Raw genomic sequence first — 19,573 nt, forward strand, 5'->3', positions numbered from 1 at the left:
GTTTTAAATCTTAATTGTCTTAACAGGGTAAAGCTCACATTAAAATTTCTCCTTCTCAAACTGTTAATATTGCAGATATTCTGTCAGAAGGTTATGTTGTTTGGTCAATTTATTAATGGTTTTGTTTTGCTGCTATTTGAAAGATGGCTATTTATATGATGTTAGCTCTAAAATGACTGAAATTTATCCTAATCAAGCTATATATTGACCTGGTTAGCAGCAAACTAATCCGATTTTAGTTTCACTGTACTTCAGGTTCCATGTTTTTGTTCCTTTCCTCCAATTATCTCACATATTTCATATTAATATGCCAAATGTGTATTACTGCAACCATTTAAAATTTCAGCTGTATTCATAGTGTAGAATACCATCTGTGGACAAGCATCACATTAGTAGGATGATTTTAAAAGATGAAAAACCCAAAAAGAGTGTCCAGAGCCAGAATCCAAAACTCTGGGTTTTTAAAATGTTAATGAAGAATATGTTACAAAAGCCTGTGTCTTAACTGCCTGCAAACAGTTACTTGTAATTGTCTCTCAGGTCTGCTGAGAGAGCTGTTTGGATGCTTCTTAATTATGCCAGTTAACACAGGGTCACAGAATAAAAATACTGGTTTATAGTCACAATAAGTAAGATTTTCTATAGAACATTTTGCTAGTAGGTCTTCAGTTTAACATTAGCTCCACAAGCTAAGTCTGGAATTGAGTCAGACCTTTAGATATGTTGCATGATATAGTGTATTTCCTTTGTGAGTAATATACTCTTTATATCTTGAGTAGGGGGGGATGTGCATGTTGAATATTTTATGGTAAGGAAAAGCTGGGGTTTCTTTTTCATCTGTTTTATGTTGTACACATTTTGTGTACATCTGTGCGCCTCTATTTTTTGAGCCATCGTCATGCCAGCCCACATTTATTGCTGCACCAAATATGTGTGTATGTGTGTGTTACTCAAATAACAATCACAGCTTTTCTGATATGCAGTGTGTACATTTTTAGCCTGAACTTATGTAAAGTAATTTTTGGAAAAGGGCCTTTAAACGTGATATGCATATGGGTTGAAAAATCTTCTGTAAGGCTAGACACAGAATTTGTGGCTTAGGTAGCAGATTCTAGTTCTATAAAAATATCGCATCAGAATTTACTGATCTGTTCTGCTTTTGTCTGTAGACAACAGTGGAAGGTTATAAACTGTCGAATACCTAGTCCACATTCTGGTATTAAGTCTGCCTCAACTTAACTACTTAATTGAATGTCACACATTTAAAATGATAATTCATTGAGATTACATTTTCCTTTTACAGCATCTCAAAGTTAATTTTGCTTTCAATAATAATATGCTGCAATTCTCCTTCAAAAATTTCTGTAAGATTTCGACCTTCCAAATTGTGAATGGGTTGTTCTGCCCACCCTCCCCAGCAAGTACCAACGTAATACGGTGCAAAAGATCCAGTCAAATGACAAGGATCACTTTATGTTAAGATTTGTAATCAACACAGTATCTGATCTTAAAAGCTTGTTTTATTTAGAACTGTAGAATCCTTTAGATTAGAAAAGACCCTTAAGATTTACTATGTAGGTTGTTATTTTTTCTCTTACCTACATTCATTTTAAGATGCATAATGATGAATGTAATGCATCTAACTATCAGTGTATCCTGAATTTTCTTATCTCATAAACAAAGAGATGTTAAAGCCTTACATATAATTGTCTTTTTTAAAAAAAATTGGCTTCTGTCTTGTAAACTAAGTTTAACAGAGAATGGCTTCAGTCTTAAAATGTCTGTCTTTCTGAATTGTTTTTCAAACTTATGTTAAGACTCTACTTAAGTTGTGCTGCATTTGTCAGATGTGTTTTCTGCTCTATGTACATTGACCTACCCAAGTTACCTGCATGTTGCTGTTAAGGGACAACTTTTTAACCTGATTTAGTAGTGTGATGTGCTCAACTTTTCACTGCACTCCATTTGTGTACTTCTGATTCCCATACAGATCAGGAGCACTATGATTCTAAGTCTACAGTCCATGTTGTTTTGAAAAAATATACAGAAAAGTTCAAAGACTGGTTAAATATTCCACTGACAATATACAGATAAGATGCACTTAAGTTTTCTTAAAAGAAGTTTATCAGCAACTGTTTTAAAACAAGTTATCAAATACAACAGTTTGAAAAGGAAGCTGCTTGAAATAATACTACTTCAAGTGTACTTTGAGATTGAATGCAGTATTGGTTCTTGCTGTATTTTACTCTGACAAAGGAAAACAAATGTCATAAAGATTAATTTTAAATCTATTAGAAAAGCTACAGATAGAGCCCTGATCTTGATACCACAACTCTTATGTAAGTTTTCCATTCTGTAGGACTGTTGGCAGGATTTGAGGTATGAAAAGGTGAATTAAGATCACTTTAGCCAGATTTATCCAGTATTGATTAAAAGCCAGACCCTATGAATAAGAAATTAATACTTTCTGTTGTCAATCCATTTAACTTAAGTCACTTCATTTTTAATGTAGAACTATAAAAAGTTGTATCGGAAATTTCTCCACACAGAACTGGTAATTTTCTCCTTATGCTTTTGAATCTCTTTTGGACAATCATGAATTCAAGAGTTTGGGTTTGTGTAAAATTCAGAGATGCTTTTTCAGGAATAAACCAAAGGAAACTAGGAAAATGCAAATGTAGTGTAAGTTGCTTTTTTTGTTAAAAGTTTCAAGTGCTGAGTGCTTGTGGAGCGACTTTAACTTTGATTTTTCAACCCCTGATGCAATGGGAAAAAGTGTTAATTAGTTTCTTGATTTGAATGCAAAATCTCTGTAATTGTCATAATAAAGGCATTGTTGCTGCTTTACATAAAAGTTTAAAACTCAAAATGTCTTATGTGTCCACTGATTTTTTTCTTACAGCTCTGCCAATATCTGCCGTGCTGAAATGTTTTAATTTTTGAATTTTCTTCCTTTTTATCTTTGTTTTCTCTGTTGCTGCTTTTTCTGTGACACAAGCCTTTCATTATAGTCACTCTTCTTTTTTCCTTCCCCACTTCTTTCTTTTCCTTTTTAAAGCCATGAGAAGCCGATCCATTGGTGAATGTGCTCTGCCATCGGCCTATATACGCAGTGCTAAAAGTGCTCCTGTTCTGATCCATACTTCCAAACCCTTCTTGCCTGATATTGTTCTCACTCCCCTTTCTGATGAGCTTTCAGGTAGTGCCACCTCTGCTAATTTCTGCACCCCCTTTATCACTTTTTTAAACCTTCTGCTTTCAAATTCTGCTAAGTCATTAAATTTTTCAAAGTAAAAAATAATTGGGGGATGGGGGGAGAGGGGAAGAGATTAAGAATTAATATTTTGAGTTATGTAAAATATCATGCTATTTTGCAATTCATTCTGGAACTGTTAGAAGTTAGTGCTGTGCCAATGTTTACAATCATAAAAGTGAAAAATAGAGAAATCTCTTGGTTTTTCAGTTTATTGGTAAGCAATGATGTAGCTTCTGTCTACCAGAGAGTACAACTAATCTAAATTTTTTATTTGTGATGAGGGAGGGAGGGAAAGGAAGAAAGTAATTTTACTTTGATTTGCAATTCACATCTTTCTATATAAATTTTTGAATTCAGTATCATAGGCGTTGTGTGGACAGCCATGATAATGATATACTTTAGTTCCCATCAGAAAGAATGTCTTGAGTTATATGGTGTCCGGTAATACGCTTTACCAGCATGTCTGTTTTTCACTATTACATAAAACCATGAAAAAAATCTATATATACACTTTGGAATTCTGAAGTGCTGTGTTTTGGTGGTGTTTTCCAAATGATCCATTTTTTACAGAGTTGTAGTTTTCCTTAACATTACGTTTGGTCCAGGAAGGTGGTTGACTAGAAGCTTGACAGCAGCTTGCTCTGGACAAAGAGGTTCAACAATTAGAATTGGCACAGATTTTAAATAGAGTGCGTGAAAGTGTACAGATAATGTTATTTTTTTCCCCCTCTGCTCCAGCTATTACATAGATGTAGATTAGTAGTGTGTTAAGGCTGACAGTCATATTATGCCTTTGTCTCAATGAGTGACAAAAACAAAAAAGCACAGTGGAAGACTATATATATAGTCAAAACTGTGTATAAATATAAGGACTTAATGGCAGTAATTCTTTAATGGAAGATATGTTCTTTTTTTTTTTTTCCTTTTTCTTCTTTTCTGTCTCTCCTGCTGCCTGCCTTTATTACCCAGAAAGTACCAAGGACTGTATTTTCATAATTTTATTTTTTTATGTGTCCCAAATTAAGTCGTCTTGTTGTGAAACAGAAACTTGGTGCCTTAGTATTCAATCTGAAAACATATGTGGAGAGTCAGGAAAGTTCAAGGAACCCACTCTAGAGAGACCAGACTTTCACAATGAAAAACTACAAAGTTTGTGAATGCAAATTTTGACACCACAAACAAAAAGTAAAAAAATACAAATTATATGTAATAAATTAATAAACATATGAGTGCAAAGGATAGCTCTTCTGAGATATAAATTGTTAGAACTTAGAAGATAGTGTTTTTAAAAGGAATCATACACGAGTGACCTATTAGGAAATAGATCTTATCTGTCCATAACATTGTTGAAATAGTCAGTTCTTAATGAACATCTTAAGAGCACCTGCAAAAGGGAATGGGCTTTCACAGTGAACTATTATTTTGTCATATAGTCACTGATAACTTAATTATCCTGTCGTAAAGAAGGCAAAAGTGCTTTTGCAGTCAATTTTATCACCCATGATTCTGAAAAGTCCTGGCTTACATCTTTCTTCTAATGTGTCCCAAACCTGATGGCTCTCTTGCTGTTGTCCTTTCTGTTGATACTCATCTGATACAAAAACTGCATGACCAAAGTAATTTTATTTAAAAGTGAAATAATTTTACAGACCTTTGCATTTCTAACATAGAAAACGTCCTAGACGCTTCCTGGTTTTGGTGTCTTCTCAAACAGATGGGTTTGAAACAGCTTCATAGTGTGCCGAGGAATCCTGAACATTGCCAGAAAACTAAAAAGCTCCAGTGAAGAAAAGCAAGCCATTGGAGTGTTGATGGGGAGGTAGCAGAGTAAAGGAAAAACTATCCACCTGATCAGAGTGCACTTTGCTCTTTTAATTTTATGCATTTTTTTATTGCTCTCACTCTTTAGTCTTTCTTTTTAAACATGGAGCTTTATGATTTTCCTTGCCTTCTCTTCTTACAGTAAATACATGATTTTTTGCAAGCCTTTTGTGTCCAGATCTACAGCATGTGATTTGGCAATTAATCAAATTGTTTCTATCATAAGCATACTTTCGGTAATGAATGATGTTTAGCTAGCTGTGACAGCCCTTCCTTTTATTTCATGTTTATATGAATATCCCTGTTATCCAAACTGACTTTCAGGTCTGACACAACTTGAAGGAGAGGATATTTCAAATGATTCCAAAAGAATAGGATGCTCTAATCTTAAGTTTTCTGAAATAGTATTCATCTCCTTTTTAGATGTGAAATTCCTTATTGAAAGATTGACTCACTGAATTACTTACTAGTGAATCTTGATAGATAGTCCAAAAGAAAGCATTTTTGCCAGAACTTTTACCTTATATACAGTACAGTGTATTAATTTTCGAAAGTAAGGCAGAATACCCCACTATAATTTGTTATTTATCGAGACAATGTTTCTGCTTGAAGATCAGTCAGTAGGTTAACAAAATTTATTGCAAAAGCTCAATATTTACATCATCATCTAGCATCATGGAAGATGCTTTTCCGAAGATTGTAATTCCTTCATGTAGTTTCTAAATTATGCTGTGTTTCCATGTGCAGAATATCTGCAGCTTTTCAAATCGGATCCAGAAAGTGGAAGTGGAGATTTATGCTTTAAGATGTTTAGTTAGTAAAGTGGTTTGGTATAGTGCAGTTGTTGGAAATCTGCAATGTTTCTGAAAAGAACTTTTCTTTTAGCCTGTTAGTATCATAGGAAATACAGTCTTACATGTTTACAGGGTAACTAGCAAAAGAACTATTCATGTATTGAACTGTTGAGGATTTTCAGGTGCAAGACTGCTTGTGAAAAAAAGTGGCAGTGAGATGTCGGCAAGATTCCTGGAAGCAATTGGCCACAATGGCAGACTCATGAATTGCAGGTGGGAGATTTTTCCTTATCCACTGGGACTGAAAGAATCAAAGGAAGTTTTAACCTGAAAGGGAGACACATATTAAGCCTTTAAAACCTTGCTCCCTAATCAGTAAGTCATCATTAAGATGAAATACAGAGAAATCATAATTGTAATGCCAGTATGGCTGAAATTTTTTTTTTTAATCCCAGAAACTCACAAGATGAGTGTGTTCTTATAAAAGAAGTGAAATGAAAGCTTAGAAGCAAAACATGTTATTTTTTCTCCAGTTGCTGAACTAACTTTCCATGATGAAATATAAACCTGTCCCAACGTTATATGGGAATCTTCTGCTTGCACTCATGTTGTCTTGCCAGAATGTGGCTCTCCAGAGTTTGTATTTTAGCATCTCTGTCTCCCACTTGATGCTGAATAAATACCTTTTTCTTTCTGCATTCTAGCAGAAAAAGGAGAGGTAAGGGTTGATTTAAGGAAAGTTGTGCCTGGATGAGATTGGCTAGAACTACCAGTTTCAATCTCTTCCTCACTGTAACATATTGGGAACCAGACCCACATTTCTCCTAAGTATGTGCAGTGTGTCAGATACACAACCTTTTGGCACACAATTGCAATCTAGGTAGTGAAGGCTCGTTAGGAATTGATGGTGTCCCAGTCTGACTGTATACCCCCCATGTGCAAGGGCGAGCCCTGGTTGTAAAGGAGCTGTTTGGGTTTTTAAACATTGTCTATATTTTCAGTGCTGATATTGCAGTAACAGTATATTTTTTATTTCCTTCATTTCTTCCTCTCTTCTACAAAAAAGAAATCTCTGTTGGCACAAGCACTACATGTTTGTTTGGAAACGTTTGTGTATTTGCACGTGCTAGACACGCATATGTGAGCACCTAAGATTAACGCTGGATCAACATTGAAATAAATCTAGCTAAATTTATTTCAATGTGTGGAGCTGCTTGGTGTGCATTTGGAGTTCTCCATCCAGTAATTTTTAACATCCTAGAAAATCATAGTCACTGCATGCATGCACAGTATGCAATCCTCAGGCTGCTGCTTTAGTTGAGTTTATAAAAAGTACAAAAGATGCATATTGAGGGCTCAAGATGAGATCTGTGTATCATTGTTACCTGTATTAATACAGTATAATTAATTACGTATATATAACATCATACATATTTTTGACTGAATTCTATGGTCCTTTTTTTGCAGCTATAAAATGTAGCTTTGAGACTATATAAGCATAACTTGTGTTAAGCTCTGCCGAAGTCAATAGAGAATTTGAATTAACAGCTCCAACTAGAGAGACACCATTCATTTCAGCGTGCTAACTGATATAGTTAGTAATAACTTGAATAAGAACAGTGATGAGGAATTTGTTGCTTATCAAAGCTAGAGAGAGGGAAAGAGATAATAAATTGTGTTATACGTGATGATTATGGAGTTTATGTTTATTTTCTGAAACAACTTGGATATCTGCTCACTTTTTTCCAGTATAGAGCGCTCTATTTCCTCTCTAATAGCTTCTTTACAGTTCAGTAAACTTTGCATCAGGTCAAACTTTAATTTTCACATTTTAACTTCTCTGAAAAATTGAGTGTGGAAATACCACTTTTCATCTTCTTCCAACATGTACATTTAGTTCAGTACAGATGTATCTCATTCCTTCGGTTTTTATGCTTCGCTCAGAAGGAAAACGAGAAATTCATCTCCAGCTCTTAGCATTCTCTGAAAAGTGTGAGCAAGTTTAAAACAGGTTTTTTTAAGGTGACTTCAGGTTATCATTATTAAATAATACTGAAATAAGCCTAGAAATCCATGAAGTAACGGTTTGAAACATTTTAAAATCAGATCAACATAGTTTCTTTACTTTGGCAGTAACACAGCAGATTTAGGGGAGGGAAAGGGGCTTAAATTTTGTGATGATTTTAAGTAAATTCACCATTGCGGACCTGAAGATAAACCCTCTAGACAGAACAACAAGGTAAGTCTGTTCATAGTGGCAAGTAACTCTTGTGGATGTTCATATAAGCTTCTTATTGTTATTCCTGACTTTAAAAGCATATCTGCAACTTTTTAAGTTGTAGGTAGTTAAAAATAACTCTGGGGAATAAAGGATCTTGTAAAAAAGAAACAATAGAAAATTGACAAAGCTGTTTTTACCTTACTGCTCAAGTGCCTATCCTGTAAAAAGACAGCAAGGGGTAGCGCAAATTCTTGCAATTAGTTGAATTGTCTTTAAGAGATACTTAGTCTTGCCTACAACGGTGATTTGGTAGTATGTAGTGTTTCTGTAATGTATCATGAAATCTGAAGAGGAGCATGCGGATTCTTTATCCTGGTGGGTGATGTGAAGCAGGCTGAAGATACCTCTTTACAGTTCCTAGGTGATCCCCATAGGAACTGCAGCTTTCATTACAGTTAACTATGACTTGTACTGATGCTAACGTATTAGCAGTCTCAACAGAGACAAGGAATCGCTAATTTAAATGGTCATAACAAATGTTCTGCTCTTTTCATAAACGAAAGTGGTTTTATTCTAATGTTAACTGTTGTGAGGCTGCAGGATGTTTTTCAGTAGCAGAGTCCTTAATTTGGTAATTCTCAGAAATGTCACGTGCTTGAGTAAAACTGGAAGAGGAGGGGGAGGTAAGCCTCCATCAAGTACTTAGTTTTGCATTTTGAAGATGACAGACAAAACATCCTCGTAGGGAAAAAGGGTATATCTTTAAATTGTCTACTGTGTGTAGTCGTCTTCTGTATAGGGCCAGCTCTTCCCTGTCATTTAAAAGCTTCAATCTTTAGGTATTATGTATTTATTTAGGTGTCATCTGGTATTACTGTATTATGTATGCTATAATATTCATAATTGTATGGTAGTATTCTTTCTGATATTTCAGTCATTTGTACCTATTCATACAAGTTATGAAGAAGTAATAGTTTACCACTTCAGTAGACATTTCTAATTTTCCAGAAAACTTACTTGTTCTCTTTGGAATTGTGCATTTTTCTGAAGATGAAAATTCCGTGAAGGGTACTACCGTTAAGCTAATTTGTATTCCAGGTATCCATTTCCTGAGCAAGATAGCTGGAATAATATTGGTTGGATTACTGAACTTATTGGCACAGCCCTAGCTTTAACTGTATTTCCAAACGTTCCATGGTCTCACTGTTCGTTCTCATGCATGTTAACATTTAAAACTGTGTTCTGATGGTCTAACTCATTTATATTACATTCTGTACTGGATATTATGTGCGTGTGTTTTTAACACTCTAGTACTGGAAAAAGTATTTTTGTTGTACTTTAAGAAAACAAGGCTGTGGACTTTCCTGGCTTTTTAAAGTCACGTAATCATGATGTGGTGGTAACTAATTATTGTCTCTGTATGTAAATTTTAGTGCGTGTTACATATACTTCTTTCCTGCAGACATTGATGATGCTCAAATTCTTCCACGTCCACCTCGAGTCAGACATTTTTCACAGAGTGAGGATGCTCCAAGTGAAGTTTTTGGTGCATTAAATGAGGAACAGCCACTGCCACGAAGCAGCAGCACCTCTGACATCCTGGAACCATTCGCAGTTGAACGAGCCAAAGGTGCAGTTCCTGTCATTGACAGTTCATCCCATCATGCTCCAAGCTTACAGAGTTCCACTGAGACCTCTTCAATGCATAGATCCACTGAAAGCCATATCACTGATACAAATAGCAGAGAGTCCTCCTTGGAAGTTGGGGATAGTATTTATGACCATCTTTGTCATTTAATAGGGCCGGTAGAATTTGCAAACACAGCCTTTGAACAAAGCCAATATGTTGACCTTGAAGGTGAAGATGATCTCCTTTCCTCTCTGAGAGAATACCTTAAAGAAAAAGAAGAACTTTGCGGTAACTTTGAGATAGATAAATCTGAGGCTTCTGCTCACGAAGGTGATACATCAGTAAATAGGAATGATAGATTACCACTGGATGGATTAGAAAATAGAGATCAGACTGGTCAATGCACGAATAGCATCACTGTTACAGAAAGAGCCGATAACACACAGCTGCACCTAGAACAAAACCAAAGTGGCTTTATAAGTAATATTGCACCTACTCAAGTAGACATTTTTACAAGAAATCAAGCGCTTGATAAAGCCAGACAGTTAAATATTGATAAACAGTATGAAAGTGTGTTTGATCATGGGTCAAGTAGTCCTAGCAGCAAAGAAGGGAAGAGATACCTGTACAGGCAAGCAGCCACTGAAGCTGATGTAGATTTAGTTGTGGAAGCAGCGGTAGCTGAAAAGCATAAAAGTGCCCAGTGTAATGAAAAAGTAACCATCTCACGTGTTACACATGCAAAGAAAATTCTACCTAAAGCACAAGTTAACCCTCAGATGCCTCACAACACAGGCACAAGCAAACTGTCACCAACTAAAAGGAGTATATCTGAAACCGTAACTCATAGGGCCAAAATCATGAAAATAACGACTAAAAAAAGAAATAGCGTTCATGTTACTTTTAGGCCATCTACAGAATCGGTTCAATTTTACAATCCTCTTGAGAGCAAAGAGGCTGCCTGGAAAGCAAGACTTCGTAAACTCGGTGGCTTCAGTAGTAGCAGTAGTGGTAGCAGCAACAGCACTACCAATGCAAGCGCCAGCTCATCCGCTGTCACGGAGCTGGTTAAACCTGGAATATATAGACCTCTAGATGCAATCAATGCTGCTCCAGCTGGCAGCAAGCAAATTAAGGAATCCACAGAAACTCAAGCAGCCATGTTGCAAAAAGAAGGTATCGCAGTTAATCAGTTCCATAATCGTAGTGCCTTTAGAGCATCAGGTCAGGAGTCAGCACAACAGCAGGGCTCCCTGGGTGGTGTTTATAAAACTGTTGTACATGCTCTTTCGAAGCCGAAGGCAAATGTTTCCCCACAGAGGCAGAACAGAATGCCAGCAGAGGCTCCACTGAGGGATCTGTACAGTCATGTAATGGGCTATTTTGGAAGGAAAGCTGCAGGTGAGCACTAACAGTGTGCAGAGCGCAAAAGGAGAAAGGCAGCACCAGTTTGGCTTAATGCAACTGAAGCAAGCTCTGATAAGCAATCAAAAGGCTTTGGGATGATCACTGCTTTCCCTGTTTGGTTATGCATGCGCCTACAGCCAGCTGATTTTTCTCCCAGCATAAGTTACTTTTACATACTTTAAATTACTAATTTTCCTTTTCAAGATATTTAGTTGAACCTCTTTGCTGCTGAAGACCATCGTGTTAGGGAAGAGGAAGAGACAGTAAATGACCTAATAAAGGATTAAGCCTGGAGCGTTCTGAATTTTCATCTACCGTGCAGAGCCTTAAAATTCAGCCTACTAAATGATTGGCGTATGCATATTTTATCAAAATCTGCTATTCCACTCTGAGTGTAGTTTGTTGTCAGAAGGACCTGGCTCTTGACCAGCTAGGTTGGACTATATTGTATTTCTGGTTCATTTAGTGTGTTTTCTTCTTCCTCCTCTTCCTCCTTTTCCTCCTCCAAAACAAAAAAGCCCATCAAATTTACATTTGGAGGTCAGTTTAGTTAACCGTTAACAAATAGTCTGAAATGGAAATGAATTTCATTATGACAGTTCTCTGTGAGTCTAATCATAAGGGGCTTTTTGAGTCTTTTTCAAACCGTGCTGTAGGCCTTTCTGTATTCATTCATCCAAATGGATGCAGTTACATCTTGGCAACATCTTTCATTGCTTTCTTTTTTCCTCGAATCATGGATGTTCATGAAGGTCTCATGTTAGCCTTTCTTCTGCTAACTATGAGACCTCTGTGGACGGATCAAAAAAGAAGGCTGTCATTCTAATATCCATTGTCTTAGTTCACATAACCTTAAATGAACAACAAATTAACTTTCAGCAGTAATGTAGGTTTCTTTTTTTCCCCATTGTTATGCTGGCATGATTAACAGAAGATTCTGTAATGCATCCTGCATCGAGATGTTAATGCCACCTGAGGGCAGTCTGTAAGCATAGCACCAGGAGAGTGGGACTGTCACGGGTCTCAAAAAGGCGATTTGCTTCCCTGCAGAATCTGGACTTCTGAAAAAAGAGATGTCTAGAAAGCACTAATTTTAGAAGTACCACTTCTTTGGAATCTGTAATTTTTAACGGAGCCTCATTGTTAGAATTAGCTACACTGTGGTCTTGTGAGAGATGACCCTGAGGGAAAATTTTTTTATGGAGAAAACATGAACTGGAATAACTTGAAGGCTTCAAAGGTGAAGATCACGAAGTCAAGGGTAACAGCCACAGTTAAATATGAACAGTATAGTTATATCAAAAATACAATGCTGATAAATGAGTGGATTTAATTAATTGTTCATAACCGTTGACCAGAGTTTGAGGTTTCATTCCATGTACTAGCATGTAATTTTATTACACAGTACTTTCTTTGCACTATTTATACTAGCTGTATACAGTGCCATGTTGACATTTGTCATTAGGACGTTACAACCTAGTTTACTTTTTCCACTACATTGCTCTTCATTAGGAATGCAATGAAGGAGTCTGTAGGAATCTTATAAAATTTTTAGGATTGGTTACTTATTTGTCGTGATATGGAGGAAGAATATACGCTGTATCCTTAAAACAAGCATTAACAACTTTGAGTAGTGCTTACCTATAAGCTTCTTGCTCTTAAAGGTGGTATTGGAAATCGACTAACCCCTGCTTAGTGGGAAGAAGAAGCCGTACTAATTCTTAAAGTAGAATCTGCTTTAAAAGAGGGAAATTCTTAAAATGCATGTTTGGCAATTTTTATTTTTTAATTTCTTTTAATTAGCAGGTTTTTTTTCATTTGTTACCTTTTGGTTTGGAAATGTCTTTGTGCATTCTTTACTATATACAGTTGTTCATTTGCTTTTAGCTAATAGAGAGGACATGAGTCAAAAGCTGCACCCTATTGATAGTGATATTGGCAGTAGCAATACAAATGTTCCTGACCTCATGGATGAATTTATAGCTGAGAGACTCCGCAGTGGTAGTGCACTGGTAAGCCTTTAAACTTCTGTTTAAAAGTAATATGTAAGTAAAATGTAAGTCTGCATATATGTAATATATGCAATAAGTAATACGTAAGTCTGCTTATATGTGTGAACTCTTCAATGACTTTATAATCAGTTTACTAAAATGTATTTCTCCTGGATTTTATGAATGGGAAAGAATTAAGAATATCACTTGCCTTTGACATAGATTCATGACATTTGATGCCATTTGTGTTGTCATATCTATTAAATCTTCATTGTGGAAGCAGCACAGACTGTCAAATGAATAGTTTCATTTAATAAAACAGCCTTAATTGCACCTATATCTTTGTACACAGATACTTTCAGAATAATAGTTCATGTGTGAATTTGCAGTCCTCGGTGTGGTATGTAGTTAGGTACGGTGCTGCAGTATGGTACTATTCTCTACAGGTATAGTCAGTGCAAGAGACTACAAAACTACACCGGTGTTATGTTTTTCCTTCATTTTTTTATTTCAGTTACAAGTGTTGAGGAATTTTTTATGAATAGTTCTCTGCTAATTGAACCAACAATTTTCGTATGCTTTCTTCCAACACTTCAGAAGTGTTGTTGAATGTGATGTCATTCGTAATGAGAAATTTTAATCAGTTTTAAGAATTTCTGGTTACTGTTGAATGCTTACAGAATGAGACAACTGATCTGAGGAAATAAGTGTTTTATTAACTAGCAGCAAAAAGGGAAGTACTAAAAAAATATTGCAAATCAAGAACAAGTGGATAACAAATTAATGTAGCATTTCAAAGTTGTTCAGTTCTTTTTTCTGCTTAGAAATTTTAAAGATTTTTTTTTAAGAAAGTGATTTTAAGACATGCTCCTGTAGAAAGTTGTCAACAAGTATAGTTGTTGCTAATAAGGGGCAGAAAAAGATTCTTCAAAGTTATTAGAAAAATTTGTTATTTACCATCACCTTTTATAAATGGGAAGAGAGGACCTATAGAGTTTGTCCACAGATATGCTTTTTTTTCTTTTGTATTAAACTCATGTTTATAAAACTACTGTTGGTGCAAACTGTTCTTGTTATTAAGTGCGGAGTTACAAGACAAAAATATTAACTTGAAGTCTTTAAAAAAAAAGTTAACTTAGTCTGCAAATTAATAAAACAGAAATCATTACAGGTGATCACGGAAGAGAGAAGGAGAGGGAATACTGTTTGTTTTTACATAGATGGGCAAGCATATTGAATATTAATAGTTCAGACAAGAGAACTGATACTTTTCTTAGGTAGCAAAAAACAGCCAAGATAAGTCTGAATAAATATTTTGAAACTGCCACTGATTTTGTAATCTAGCACACAAAAATAGATGTGCCTTCTTAAAAGACAGTACCAACTTACTAAGACTAGTTTAAAGTTGTTATTCCTATTGAATGCTAAAACCTTGTATCATGAAAAGCTTGTCAGTTAGAGTAAATCTCTAATTAGTAGTAGGGTAGCAGAAGAATAGAAAAGTGACAGGGCCTAGTGTAAAAGGAAGTCATCTTCAGTTTCATAATGCATAAAGATTTCAAGCCATTTCATAAAATGGCTTTTCTACTTTTATCTTTCCTCTCAAGCAAACAATCTTACTGTGAAAAAAATGCCTTAAAGAAAGACTACAGATAGAACCACCTTACTTTTTCGTGAACAAATCTATATGCCTTATTTCTGCTATATGCTGGCTTTGGTGTCTAAGTCAATACCAAAGTTTTGGCTTAATCATGAGAAAAATGAATGCATGAATTAGTAAATTCATTTGCTTGTGCTGTACATTAGATTTTTTCCGTATAGCATGGTAGCCTATAGGTCAGAAAACACAAAATTCCTTGACATTTTTTTTTCTGGAACCCAGGTGAAGAAGTTTTCTTTAGTAATTTAGTCATAATATGGAGATAATGCACTATTTTTACTATTTTTCACTCTCAGTTTTTACCTAATATATGTGTGGCACATCCTAGTCTGAATCTTAGCCTTTTAAGGTATATGCCCAAAAATTCATGGTGCAAATAAAATTTGTATTTATGAAATTCTGTGACTGCATGTGTTCCTCACCTTACTGCTGCGTGTCTGGGGTTTTGGAAAGTCCTGACTATGTATGTAGGATGATGACAACTTCTGGTTTAGGTACTTGCGAACTATTCATTCCACTCTGACATTTGCAAATGTGGGATTGCTTTTTCCATTTTATGTAAATAAGCCATCCAAGATTGTAAGATAATTTATGGCTCTTCAATGTTTAGAATGTGACAAGAAGAGGAAGCAGTCCTGGCAGCCTGGAAGTTCCTAAAGACCTTCCTGATATATTGAACAAACAGAACCAAATGCGCCCTATAGATGACCCAGGCGTGCCTTCCGAATGGACATCCCCTGCCAGCGCAGGCAGCAGTGACCTCATCAGTTCAGACAGCCACTCCGACTCTTTCAGTGCCTTCCAGTATGATGGCCGCAAATTTGAAAGCAAGTATATTTTTCCATAAGTCATAGCATTTTTGATGGGTTGCTCGTGAATTTCCCTTTTTTTGTTGTTTTGTTGTTGTTGTTGTTGTAAAGTTGCATGCCAGCAGGTTTCTGTAAAGAGAGCTCGTTTTGATTTCCCACTGAAATCATTAGCAAGTTAATGGAGCAAGCAGAGTTCTTGAGAGAGGCTGTTGTGTTTATAGTGTACTAAACAAACTGGAATACTACTGTGCAAAAAGCAGAACAACAGTAAACAGAAGTTAGAAAGCAATATTGTCTTCTCCCTGGACTGTATCCGTCTGTTTTGTGCAAAATATGAAATGAAAGGTTATTTGTTTTGGAAGTTATTTTGATTCTTTTGAAAACATTTAAGTAAAACTTAAAGAAGGGCTTCTAATATTTTTACAGTGGTCTTTCTGTAGCTATAGATTACTCAAGATACTGAGTGTAATATCATGGTAAAATTAGTATGCTTTGTTAAATTTAGTGTGCTTTATGTAATAACATAATGTTTTTTATTGATTTCATTTATCCATTCCCACTCTTACTCAACAGAAGGGGTTATTATGGTTGCTGGGAATTACGACTTCATGAATTATGGGAGAAATTATGTTTGTATGGTAGAATTTATTGAACAAATTACAAGGGTTTAGATACGTAGATGTTATGCAATTAAGTGATGGTATTTAAACCCACGTTTTACCATGACATTTTTTCTTTAGTGTTGAAAAAACATTTGTTAGAATATTATTTGCCATAATATTTTTAGTTGGAAGTTGGTGCTTCAGCAACCAACTTGGATATTTCTTCCAGATTGTAATTTTTGCAAATAAATTCCTTAATGTGTGTTTCCCTTATTTTTACTTTATTATCATGTGGGTGCACTTACAGCAACTAAGCAGAATACAGGACATACAATAGGAATGTCTTCTGCAGAAGTACAGTCACAGTTTTGGGACAGAAATGAGAATATTCATATTAGTCAATTACTTTCTGCTGTTACATTTATGTAAATTTTGCAATGGTGTGTTAGTAGCATAGGAGATACACATACAAGTTTGCCATAGAGGATTTTGGAGGTCCTGGGCTTTTGGTTTTTTGTATTAGTGGTATTTCTAGGTTGTAAGTTAATACAGTGCTTTCCTCATACAGATTTCAGCTTTGGCACTGAGGCAGGGACACCAGCTTCCACTGACGATGCAATTTCAGCACAGCAACAGAGTGCCGAGGAGCAAGAAGTGGCCAGTCTAACTACACTCCACATAGATTCGGAAACAAGTAGTCTCAATCAGCAACCATTGTCTGCTGAAGCTGCAACTATTACTGGTAAAGTAGTTAAAAAAAAACCCACCTTAAAAAAGCACATTTATTTCAGAAATTTTCCATCCATCCTGAAGAATTCAAGTTCCAGCTTCTGCAATGAATCTGTATTCTATATAAGATGATTCTTGGATTTCAGTTACTTTTTGATTGCTGTTGAAAAGTAATGGGTGAAATAACATAAGTGGAAAAGGTTTGTCTGACTTAAGTTACCCATATGATCCTTGGCTTGGTGCTAAATGTATTTTAAACGCTTCCTGAGAAAATCTATAAAACTACCACGGAGAAAACTCTTACCGCGTAATGTCTGCTAGATCTCTTACAAGTGTCCTTTCATTACTGGTAGTCAAATTGCTAATTTTCAGGAAGAGTTTTTTCCTTGGAAGGCTTTGACAGTGGTCTTTCAAAATACTGTATCACACTGAATTATTATGGGATTCTTTTACATATGTCTGTCTTAACCTCTGTGTTGTCTAACTGGGGGCTTTTAATATGCAAAATGTTAGTTACTGTGCCATGTGAGATCAGTTTCCATTTGTGTAACTTCAGAATTCTTCTTTTAGCACTTTCCCTGTTGTTTTCATGAAAAAGTAAGCCTGTTAGGAAGCAGTGTTTCACAGCCTCAGTTGATGAGCTTGAGGCTCCACCAGTTTACTTTGCAACAATTTTTTGAGAAAGAGAAGAAAGAGTAACCATTAGGTTAGCAACCACCAAGTGATGCAGTTAACCCCGATTGGATGGGCTCCTTTCTGAAGGAGAGAGTCTTCCTCTTTGATGAGTATTTGAAAGAACATTCTCTTGCCATATTTTATACATGAGAAGTAAAGATGTCCGTATAATTTTCACGCTCCTTGTTCCATAACTGTTACACACTACCTTTCCTAGTACAGCCCTGGGAACAAGTACCTATTTTTTGGTGAAAGCTTACACCTACATAGTGTCTTGTTCTCTGTGAGAAAACCAACCCTGCATTTTCAAAGATACTGAAAGACATCTTTACTTCCCCTGCCACAATTTTCACTTTCTAAAATTGCCTTTCTGCTGAAAGAAGCCTGGTATGAGGTTTCTTGGACATTGTTGTTCAGCTTGTTCAACAACGTTCAGCTTGACTTCTGTTCTCTTCTTTTTCTTTTCTCTTTGCTGTGTGCTTGTTGGCAGTCCTCACAGAAAATCTGTTCTTTTTCTGTTTGTTTGGTTTTATATGTTAGTAATTCCATTACTGTTTGGTATTTTTGTCCAAGTTTGCACTACAATTGAATTGATAAGATTGCAGTTAATGACTGAGTTGTCCAGTGAGAGATTCTGTGGCTGTCTTTTCTTGTTGTTTGGACCACTGTTTTAGAGAGGCAGTTTTTGTGTGTCACATGCATTTCTCTGGGTTTCCTGAGGAATCAAGACTCGTGCAGTTACACTGTCTGTCTCTGTCTGACCGTTCCACGCCTCCAACAGTGTTGGACCTCATTGTCTAATTTCTGCTAAATTGACATACAAGAAAAAAGAAGGGCATTATTTTCTTCAAAGTTTGATGAAAGAGAGGCAGCTGTCTAGTGAAAATTGCATTTATGCAGAGTCCCATGACAGGGAGGCTGCAATTGAATTCACTATATTAGATACCAACAAATCTGTGCAGAAACTCAACCTCAAAACATGCTCATAAGAAATGAGTTTTCAGTGGTTCTGCTGCGCAGAAAACCACTTGTTTCTAAACAGTTTTGCTTTGAACATTTGAGGAAGGAAAATTTCTTGTTGCCATATACGCATCATTTCATATTCTTAGCAAATGATTGCATTTACTATTGATTGCTGTTTACTAGTCCTAGAAGAAGTTGGACCCATAGTAGTCTTAGTCAAATTTGGACCCACATATGCTGGAGTATCTTTTAGTGCTTCTTATAAGACTCCAGTAGTTTGGCAACTTTTCCACAATTATTTCTGTCCATGCTTTTCCATCATATGAAGGTCCCTTTCCCTCCCTCTCCTGCCCACTCTTTCTCTCCATATCATTCCCTTTCCTTCCCTCTCTGTCCCACTCTCCATCACTTTCTCTCCTCCCCATTGCTCGTTCTCACTCTTTCTCTTGATCTACTTTCATCCATCCCCACTTAATGAGCAGAATGGAAGAGAAGTAGAAAAACATTTATTTGAACATCTTTTAAATGTGTATTTTCCGTTATCTTTGTGAGCATGTGGAAAACAAGTGGTCAGTAGCAAGAGGAGAGTATCATTACCTGTTGCATGAAACAGTAGTTTGTGTGAAGCAGTAGTGCCCATCTCCTGCATAGAAGTGTTGATTTAAATTGATATTAAAAGCTTCATTGCTTTTGCCATTTAAAGCAGATAGAGACTTTTTCAGTTTAACAATGTAATTAAGATTGTTTACCACAATTTCTGTTCTGGTAACACTGACATTTTCTGTCAAGTTCTTTAAACAATTTGCTTTCCTCGCAAGAAAGAACACTTTTCAGCCAGCCTGGGAAAATTACAAATTTAAAAGGCTCACTTTTTCATTGCTGTCCATAAAGTTCAGTCTATCTCTAATACTGAACTTCATGCATAATATTTTTGGGTGCCAGTTGCACTTATCTAAGGGTCAAGATGAACAGATTTGAATTATTCCATTTTAACATGCTGATGTGTAGGGAAGTA

General features: G+C 35.9%; 1 protein-coding gene across 13 annotated transcripts in view; it reads left to right on the forward strand.

The window, feature by feature from the left end:
- Positions 1–19,573, forward strand: part of RALGAPA1 (Ral GTPase activating protein catalytic subunit alpha 1) — a 132,900-nt gene that overhangs the window by 37,630 nt on the left and 75,697 nt on the right. For 6 of the 13 annotated variants that reach the window (XM_055792983.1, XM_055793090.1, XM_055792721.1 and 3 more), the window contains exons 17-21: positions 3,059–3,199; positions 9,555–11,123; positions 13,017–13,141; positions 15,391–15,607; positions 16,760–16,933. In XM_055792983.1, coding sequence (XP_055648958.1) covers positions 3,059–3,199; positions 9,555–11,123; positions 13,017–13,141; positions 15,391–15,607; positions 16,760–16,933 — 2,226 coding nt within the window. The remainder of the gene's footprint in view (positions 1–3,058; positions 3,200–9,554; positions 11,124–13,016; positions 13,142–15,390; positions 15,608–16,759; positions 16,934–19,573) is intronic. The other 7 variants (XM_055793364.1, XM_055793268.1, XM_055793314.1 and 4 more) reach the window with 3 other exon arrangements.

Source organism: Falco peregrinus, chromosome 1 (assembly GCF_023634155.1).
Source record: "Falco peregrinus isolate bFalPer1 chromosome 1, bFalPer1.pri, whole genome shotgun sequence".
Lineage (NCBI taxonomy): Eukaryota > Metazoa > Chordata > Aves > Falconiformes > Falconidae > Falco > Falco peregrinus.